General features: G+C 37.8%; 1 protein-coding gene across 3 annotated transcripts; it reads left to right on the top strand.

The window, feature by feature from the left end:
- The first annotated feature begins 315 nt into the window (after positions 1–315).
- dcaf8 (DDB1 and CUL4 associated factor 8) lies at positions 316–9,748 on the top strand. Of its 3 annotated transcripts, none has more exons than XM_044133590.1 (13): positions 316–595; positions 1,010–1,073; positions 1,180–1,275; positions 2,485–3,146; positions 3,725–3,865; positions 3,954–4,048; positions 4,352–4,462; positions 4,598–4,725; positions 5,481–5,588; positions 5,990–6,120; positions 6,297–6,416; positions 6,885–7,001; positions 7,829–9,748. In XM_044133590.1, exons 2-13 carry the CDS (start codon positions 1,037–1,039, stop codon positions 7,934–7,936), a joined length of 1,854 nt encoding a protein of 617 aa, XP_043989525.1. In that variant the 5' UTR covers positions 316–595; positions 1,010–1,036; the 3' UTR covers positions 7,937–9,748. The 3 variants fall into 3 exon arrangements, with proteins under 3 accessions (XP_043989525.1, XP_043989523.1, XP_043989524.1); XM_044133588.1 differs by having other exon boundaries at positions 998–1,073; XM_044133589.1 differs by lacking the exon at positions 316–595 and adding an exon at positions 621–869 and having other exon boundaries at positions 998–1,073.
- The last annotated feature ends 278 nt before the right edge of the window (positions 9,749–10,026 follow it).

Here is a 10,026-nt window from a genome sequence, read left to right as displayed (position 1 = left end):
ACTACTACTACTACTACTACTACTAAAATTAATAATAATAATAATAATAATAATAATAATAATAATAATAATAATAATAATAATAATAATAATAATAATAACATTTATCATTATTATACATATTTATTGTTAATATTTATTAATAATAATAATAATAACAATAATAATATTTATTATTATTATTATTATTATTATTATTATTATTATTATTATTATTATTATTATTATTATTATTATTATTATTGTGACTATTTTTTAACTTCCGGTTTTGAAAAAATTATAAATAGAAGAGGCACGTACGACACCGGAAATGGAGCTGTGCAAGAAAAAAAAAAGAAGCTGGATCGTCAAAACATAAACAGAGCAGAAGACAACCTTGTGTGAACGCAGTTAGCTCGTATTGTTGTCTGACTTTTTTTCTTTTTTAGCAAGAGACAGCTAAATGCAGGATCTCCTAATGTCGTGTATTTACCGTCAGAGAACTCCTAGTCAGGGCACTTAGCTCGTTTGCCAAGTAGCGAGGTGGAGAAAACAAATCTGCAATAAAGATTAGGACTAAACTAAGAAGCGCGCCTCGTCGGGCCTTCGAGTAGAGGTAACGCTAGCAATGCTAAGTTAGCAATTTAAAGTACCCGCATTTTGACAGCTAGCTTGTTGAGTACATCTTGAATGCTTTGTCTTAGCTTCAATGTTTGTTCGCCTTAGACATACTATGTAGCTTTCACTTTCGATGAAACGAGTGTCAGGTTGAGGAACAGTCGCAGAAGACTGACACCACAAAGCAAACACGGCTTTAGTTGGGCCTCTGTGTCGGCTAGCTGGGAAGTCAGTTGTGTCATATTAGATGCAACAATGAAGACCTGGTAAAAGTAGGTTGATAGTTTTAAAGTTATACGGCTAAGCTGCGATGGAGATGATTTAATTTCTGGTTGATTTCGCTTTCTTTTCTTACTCGGTAAACATATTTAAGGCTTCTTACTTGCTTGACATCTTACAGTTTCTACCTCAGGACGACGCAGGACCTAGAGGAGACAGAATGGCTGAAGCTGACGGAAAATCTCCTGTGCTTAATGGTGTAGTACATAATAATGCACAATTTTGTAGACCTAATCATAGCCACTATGTTTTTGTGCCTATTGGACCTGCGAGCTTATCAGTAAAAATGCATGTGTTTATCAGGTGGTTCAGAAGAAAAACAGCCCGGAGAAGAGCAGCTCAATAACGGGGACGCCTCTGGAAGTAAAGACAGTCGGACACAATCTTCCTCTGAAGACGGTAAAGTCACTTTTGTATCCTTTTCCTGTTTCCTTGAAAATGTTAGGAGCCACAGTGTGCTCCAAGTCAGTTTACTTCACCATTTTGTTCCCATTTTGTCTGTTACTACTTCTAAACAAACCAGTTTGCACGTGTGCTTAATCCAATGCTTGTCATCTTGTTTGTCTTTTTTGTAATTAAATGGGGAATTTTGGAAATATATTAGAATGACACCATATGTTTCAAAATATTAAAACTGCACTATAACCATTCAAAATAATAATATTGCTATATTGACAATTTAATTCCAAGTCTCAGGAATTCAATCTATACATGATACTGAAATTTTCTGGTTGATGGATTATTGCTGCAGAAGAGCCTTTGGTATGGAGATAATCAGTCGTTCAGGTCTTGATCATCACGAGTTTTACATGAAGGCTACTGGACTTCTCTAGCCTTCATTTAAAACTCACAAAACTATAGAAGTATGAATATCCATAAGATGCTAAAGGTCACAGAGGGTAAGAAAAATTTAACTGAGAGTAGCATTTACCGTTACTGCCCATCTTTACTGCAATGTTTATATCATCAGTCATATTTGGTTGTTCAGAAACATTTCTGGTCTTTGAATACACAGACAGTCCTGTACTGGAAATGAAATGATTTTCATTTGTTAATGCAACAATGTTCTGAAGCTACAGTTAGTAATCTACAGTAGAAACGACCACCTGCGTGCTCTACTAACTGTTTAACTGGCTCATATTAGCTTTTTTCTAAATTCGCGGTGTTAAAGAATGTTTTTCCAAAGTTTTAAAGAATCGTAAACAGTATTATATTTTATAATCTTAATTATAGGCCTTTAAAAATCTGAAATATGTCCAGCTTTTCAAGGATGCTTCAGTAAGTACTGAATCTTTACATTAGTTAATTTATTGTTTCTTCTGTCATTTTTTTAAACATGTGGCAGCATTTGTTTTCTGTCATTTGTAGTTCTGGCTGATTAACTTGGTTGTTACCAAACTACAACAGCCATGATGCAGGGATGCAATTGGTTTGGTTGAGAAGACTCTGTCACAAGATGTTCACCTTCCTCTGCAAAAATTTACGTTCCATCATTGTTTGTTTTAGTCAATTAATACAAAAACCTTCTTAATTTGTGCACCATTTCTTCTTGAGTCTCCCACGGAGACTGCGTTGCCTTGACATCTTGGCCCTTTCCTGTTTCCACAGCTCCCAAAGAAACAGTAGAAGCGTCTGGAGACAAAGGCATACCAGAGGCAGAAGGAGAGACAGCTGCAAGCAGAGAAGGAGAGGAGGAGGAGGAAGACACGGACAGCATGGACGGCAGTGGACTGTTTTCTTTCACGGAGGATGGAGAGAGGGAGAGTGAGGGTGGGAGACGAGAGAGAGGCAAAGAGAAGGATCGAGGGAAAAGGGCCCCTAGAAAGAGAATCCGACCTGGAGCGGGCACTAATCACTCCTCCAGTTCAGACGATGATGACGACGACGACGACGATGAGCCAAAGGAGGAGGAGGACGATGATGATGACGACGATGATGATGACGAGGCCATGGAGTCATGGCTGGGCGCAGAGCTCCACGACCTCCATGGGCCGACGTGGCAGGCGGTGCCCTCTCTTCGCTCCAGAGAGATCGGCAGGAACTCACACCAGTTTGTCCGGCGTGTGTGTGGAGCCCGCGGCCTCGTGCAGAGGCTGGAGCTCCAGGGACGCTTGGAGCGCCACACTGGCTGCGTCAACACGTTGCACTTCAACCCCTCTGGGACGCGTCTGGCATCAGGCAGCGACGACCTGCGGGTGGTGATCTGGAACTGGGCCATCCGCCGGGCAGAGCTGGAGTTTGACAGCGGACATAAGAGTAACGTGTTTCAGGTGAGGTGTGGGGACAAGAGGAAGGGATCAGAATCTGCAGTCAGTTCATTCTTGGGTTGTTTAAAATTTATCAGCGGCTGATATGTAGAAATGTCCATTCGCCAACCTCTGTTTGTCCATCATCATTCACCCATCGTCTCTCTTTGTCCATATATCTATCCACTTTTGTACCATCCTTGCATTTTCTCATTTGTTCATCCATCCTCTTTACAGTTTTTCTTGTTTTTGTAGCTTCATATTTAATGCCTAGCAACTGCAGAAATGTCTTCAGTAAACACTTTCTCAAGCTCTTTTAAAAATCAGGTTTAAACTATGAAAGGAAACAAATTATTTTGACCTGAAACAAATGTAAGAACCCTGTAAATTTGTGTTTAATATAAACAACAACAAAAAAAACGATTGCAAATTGTTTAGCACTGATGGTATTTAGGAGGTCACAAACCAAAGGACATTTTGGTGATTGAAATATAGAATAATCTCATAGAAAAATGTGAAAAGTTATTGAAATAAATACAAATGATTAAAGTAAAATTATAATCTGCATGTGACTGATATGAGTTTTCTTCTTGCTCTTATAGGCAAAGTTCCTGCCTCACAGCGGAGACTCCACCTTGGCCATGTGCGCTCGTGACGGTCAGATCAGAGTCGCTGAACTCTCGGCCACGCAGCGCTGCAAGAACACAAAGCGGGTAGCACAGCATAAAGGAGCAGCACACAAGGTGAGCATGCTGACAAAGGCTGTTGTAAACCAGAAAGTGAAAGACTTCTGAGATAACATGCCAACTCTTGTTTTTATTGTTCCATCAGCTGGCCCTGGAGCCGGACTCGCCTTGTTCGTTTCTGTCAGCTGGAGAGGATGCCGTGGTGTTTGGAATCGATCTGCGCCTGGATCGTCCTGCTAAGTCAGTTCTATTTATTTGGAGTTGGAATTAAACGTGTTAAAGCAAGAAAAGAGCAAAAACGGCTTCTTAAAATGATCTTGCGCATCACACACTTCACAAATCTCTGTGTAAATATGTTGCATGAGTCATGTTTATTTAACATCACACACGGTGTTAAATAATGTCCAGTGTGAGTGAGTATATATAGCCATAAAAGGTTAATAAATTTAGGTATAATTAGGATTTCCAACTGTGCTTTGTTTGCATGGTATATTGCTAGAGCTGACATGTTTCCTTTTTGTTTCCTTATATCTTGTTTGGCAGTAAACTGGTGGTTGTAAAGGAGGGCGATAAAAAAGTGGGACTGTATACCATCTTTGTCAACCCAGCAAAGACGCACCAGTTTGCAGTTGGTGGGAGGGATCAGTATGTAAGGTATGAGCTGTGCTCTGGCTCCTGTGTTGGTTATCCTGCCTGATTTATTAGAAGATCTCTGAATTTAATGTGACTTTCTTTTTTGCACGTTTTTTAATCTTTGTTTTATTTTATGCTGTTTTTTTTTCTTATTAGAATTTATGATCAGAGGAAGATTAATGAAAATGAAAACGGCGTTCTGAAAAAGTTTTGTCCTTCGCATCTGGTCTCCAGCGAGTCTAAAACCAACATAACCTGTCTTGTGTACAGTCATGATGGCACAGGTAGAACTACATCATTTTTCATCTTTTGGCTTACTGTCAGTTTAAAGTACCAATATGCCTGTCTGATTACAGCAGCCTGACCTGTTGTGTCTCTCAATAAAAGATTTACATGTGTTTGTCTGTGCAGAGGGACACTAAGATTAGATTTGGCATCAGCTGCATAAATGTATCAGTTATTTGGATGATCTTGAACAATAGTTAAAAGTTTAATTATTTCAAGCTCATATACAATATTCTAGAATCAACAGGAAATATAGGAACTTCTAAATATGAGTACTTTCTAGATCTGGGTAGTGTGAAAGAATTAAGTTATTTATTTTTTTCAATTTTCCATCTTTTTTTGTCTTTGTCTATCTTTCTCAATATTCTTTTCCTCTACCCTTCTCTTTCCTCCATCCCTCTCTTGTATCATTTGTCCTTTCTTGTGTCTGTCCTTCCTCCGGTCCATGCTTGTGTTTTACCTCAGCTTACGTTTGTCATTCTTTTCTCCTTTCTATCCTCCTTCCTTCTGTCCTTTATGACTTCTGTACTTGATTTTGTCCTTCTTTTTGTCCTTCCTCTCTTTGTTTATTTATTTATTTTTTAAAGGAATGAAGTGGCACAAATTGAAGACCTCTGCAAAAATATATGCCCTGATTTCTTTGTGAATTTTACATTTTAAAATGGAAATAAATGATTAAAACAAGCCTGAGAAAGTTATGAATTTTACCACGTATAAAGTGTTGCAACAATTAAATTACTTTTTGATGTTTTAGAACTCCTGGCAAGTTACAACGATGAAGACATCTACCTATTTGACTCCAACCACAGTGACGGGGCAGACTATCGCAGGAGATATAAGGGGCACCGTAATAACGCCACAGGTATTTATTTTTTGCAAATAAAGCAGCAGCTACAAATAGAACAAGAAATCATCTGACTGGAAACAGATGATGTTAGTCTCAATAAGGATTGTGAAAAACTAAAAGTCTGAACACACTATGCCTAATTGTTACACTAACAGCAGCACTTTGCTGTTTGGAATTTACTATTAATTATTCATAGCTTGCCATTGTAAAGTTTAGTGAAAATTAATTCAAACTCATTTTTGTCACTTTACTCATCCCATAATGAGGTTTTGTTTATAAGTTCTAAAGAAATTAAAATCTGTATGGTTGGGTCAGTGCGTCTCTGCTTCTCAGATCCTTTGGTCTGCAAAACGAAGCAGCCATTTTGAGTTTCCCTCCATCTCTCACACTGACTCTGCGTCTCTTTGGTTTCACAGTGAAGGGTGTGAACTTCTACGGTCCCTGCAGTGAGTTTGTGGTCAGCGGTAGTGACTGTGGTCATATTTATCTGTGGGACAAAAACTCTGCTCGCATCGTCCAGTTCATGGAGGGAGACAGAGGAGGAGTGGTGAGTTAGCTCAGGAAAGTTCAAAATGTATGTTTTGAAATATTACATTAGTTGGTTAAACTATAGCATAAACTTCAAGGAGTCAGTTTGTGTAAATCTAAATAGATTTTGGTTCTGTTCACTTTTGCTTTTAAGTTTAGGATTTGTGATGTTCAGTGATTGTTTGGTAACTCCAGGTGAATTGTCTGGAGCCACATCCCCATCTGCCAGGAATGGCGACCAGTGGGTTGGACCATGATATCAAACTGTGGGCACCCACTGCTGAAAACCCCACTGGACTCAAGGGTCTGAAAGAAGTATGACTCCGGCTCAATCCCATTTTTTAAAAATTGATTTTGGTGTTCTAGATAAAGTATTTATCATATAAAACAGATTTTATATGATTGTTTGGAGAGTAAACAATCATATACTCTCAATCATATGTTTTATATGATAAATACTACTTGATTAGAATCAAAATAATCACTTTGAATGGGTTTGGTAAGTTTCTGTCTGGTTTTCAAAATAAAATCCTTGTTCAAACTAAAACAAAGAGCCTCCATTATGAGAAATTACAGAAGGGTTTTATTTAATAGAGTACTAAAGGCTTTTAGTGAGTTCTTGCATCTTTATTTGGTAACATTTTTTGTCAGATTAATTTAAACTCAATTCTTTTCCTAATTGCTTAAAGGCTGGTATTGCTCATACACTTTTACAGTCCAAGAAATTGGGGCATTGTGATGTTCATCTTCATATTTTACTGATTGCTTCTTGTGTTCTGAAAGGTGATGAAGAAAAACAAGAGGGAGCGCGATGAAGACAGCGTGCGTCATGGCGACCAGTATGACACCCAGCTGCTGTGGTTCCTGATGAGACACATGAGAAACAGACGACCTCCGAGGGTGGGTCAAATAATCCTGCATTTTCAAAGATTTCATTGGATTATCTATTTTTCAGTTTGGAATATTGGCATGAACCAATTACATAAAACAAAGGTGCTTTAAACAAAATAAATTACTAATATTCCCTCAGAATGCAACATTTCAGTTTAAAATTTTTAAAACGTTTAAAAACATACTTTTAACAGAAAAATACTGGTTTACAAGATGAATTAATTATGGCTGCTGCTACAAAAAAATCTGAATCATTTTGCAACAATGATTTCTGAAACCCAATAACTTTCCTTAAAAGCTATTTCTTTTTTAATATAACCTTTTCTATTTATTGCAAAATATAAAATAAAATTTAAAGAAAGATTTGCACTTTAAAGTGTCAAAATTTATTGATTCCTCATAAATTTAAATGTAAGAAATATAAAATAAAATGGCATTTGTTATCGGAGAAAAATCGGATGCCTGCGTTAAATTGATAATAGATAATTAGTGGCTGCCTTGGTTCACATTTTAGATTGTTTTGATCCCTAATTGCAAATTTTTTTTTGTTAATGGTAAAACATATCAATGAAATTGCTTTTGATATCTTTAATAGCATTTTATTTAATGTTTTGTTGCAAATGTCAAACTTAGCTATTACAAAAAGGTATTTCTAAAATAAAATAAATTCATTCAAATAAACTTCAGTCAAATAAGGATGTAGTGGGCACCCTAACAGCTGGAGGACGTCTCACTTTTCTGTTCGGAAGAGCACTGGTTCTACAAAATGGATTTAAAGCCTAATGTTTAGCAGCAGCAGCATTGTTTTCAGTGAAAATAATCCCGTCTCAACGCAGGCTCGACGTGAGGGAGCAGACGCAGACACAGACGAGTCCTGGAGCTCTCCGGATTCCTCTGACGAAGAGGACGGCGGTCCCGACCACGTCCAGTGCATGTCGTCCTGAGCCACGGACAAACAGACGTACGCCCACATACATAAATTGATACTCACAATTTATTGCCCTTGAATCAATCCACAAACACTATTGACACACTGGCACAGACGCATACAAACAGACACATTTACCTGAACGTACTATACTGTTGAATCAGAGCGACGACGATGTGTGCACACGCCGACTGTATACTGCGACACTTCCACAATCCTGTTTCTTTAGTGGGAATTTGTGCACAGAGGCTTAGTGAGCGACCTTCTGAACCACTTGGAGGCCCCCTGTTTCTCCACATGCTGTTGACATAGACTTTGAAAGTTGTGTGTGGCGAAAGGCGGGCGATGTGCAGTGAGCTTTACGTCACCAGCAGACCCATAACCTCAATCTGGGTTAAACGACTCCTGCTCTCAAGGAAGAGTTCAGCAGAAAGGAAAGGATCTAGGTGTACACCTTCAGCTATCCCCTAAATGTGACTCCATTTAAGATTTAGACTGCGTAGGGGCGAGCTCCGCTTTAACCCCAGTCTCATAATTGCTTGTTTGTTTTTAATTTGGAGCAGCTTGAGGCGGTAGTTTTCTTTTTTTTTTTTAACATAATTATCTTTGTGCTTTCCTGTTCTTTTCGTCACTACTGGTTGCACTTTGAATCAGGGACGATATAGTGAGCTTAATGATGGGGGAGGAGCTATCATCTTGAATTTGTCATAGGAAACGCAGCAGCAGAGTTAAAATTTTTCTTTGTCCCTTTTGAGATGGGATATTTTGCACTTGAGTGATTCTTGACCGAGGAGAGGTCGTTTCCGTTTTCTTCTTCCTCTCTCTCTCCAAGCTGAAACTCATTTATGACCGGAAAGCTTAAACTCACCTCTTAATAAATGACAAATCAGAGGGAAATTTACCCTCTCAGGGGGGATTATGTGATTGCTTTATCCCTCTTTTTTTTTCTTTTTGAAGTGCCAGACCCAACCTGGATCAGTCAAAATGTAAACATTGCCTATGAGTGTAGAAAGAACAGAATAATCTAGGTTGCAGTTATTTCAATGGTTCCTTCACACTTTATCCTTTCTTGCCATGACTGTAAAAAACAAGTTTTGTGTTAAAGCATTGTTCTCGAGCATTAACAGTGAATCCCTCAAGCTTTTGGCAAGAAAGTCTAAACTGAACTCTTGAAACGAACACTTGACCCAGGTTGGAGGGCTTTTGGTTTTGCCCTCAGCACATAAGACCTGTCTGCGCTGTTAACTCTGGCTGAAGGATGAGGACGGAGGGAGCGGCTGGGCCAGTCTGCTTGCCAGTCAGTTGCTGCGTGAGAACGATAAAGTTGAGCTTTTCTCATTTTCTATGAGAACTGTAGTTAGTTGAATTTATATGTACATATATACATAAATATATATTAGAACTGTAAAATACGAAAAAGAAAAAAAAGGAAACAAAAAAACTAGCAAATGCTTTTTGACTTCAGAAAAAAAAAAAAGTCAAAACGTTTGATTGGTATTGATGCAGAGATTTATATTCTATACTGTATGAGGACAAAATACTTTTAAAATCCACAGGAGAAAACGTTGACGTGTTCATTTTTCTGTCCCTGTTTCTTGACAGCTGTCATTACAAGTATTACAACTTTGATTCTTCTTGTTCAGATAATTGTTCCATAACTTCAAACAGTTCTATCCAGATTTTCCCACGTGCTATTTTTTGACATCTTGCATACATATAAAAGAAAAGGCTTTGATTAAACTATTTTTCCCACTGCATAATATTGCATTCTACTGGTTGATTTGGAAATATGTACAATTTGTGCAATAAAGAAAAAGATGATGCTCTTGATGTTGTCATTTAGTGGTTTGTCATTGCTCTGGTCCTAGAACAAAAATGGCCAGTACTGGTACAGATGTACATTGATAAATATATTCCTTAAGATAAATTCAGATTTAGATTCTTTTCATGTTATAAATTTGAAGTTTTTCCACCTGTGAGATTTTTTATCACCTTTTTTTTACAATTAAGATTTAACTTGAAAGGCATGTTCTATTTCCCATTTTGAAGTGTGGCTGAAAGAATCAAATATTTGTATTCTATGGACAGTACAAATTATGGATAACA

This window comes from Gambusia affinis, linkage group LG12, assembly GCF_019740435.1.
Source record: "Gambusia affinis linkage group LG12, SWU_Gaff_1.0, whole genome shotgun sequence".
Taxonomy (NCBI): Eukaryota; Metazoa; Chordata; class Actinopteri; order Cyprinodontiformes; family Poeciliidae; genus Gambusia; species Gambusia affinis.
Note: the sequence above shows the minus strand (reverse complement) of the source record. Positions and strands in the feature narration are given on the sequence as shown.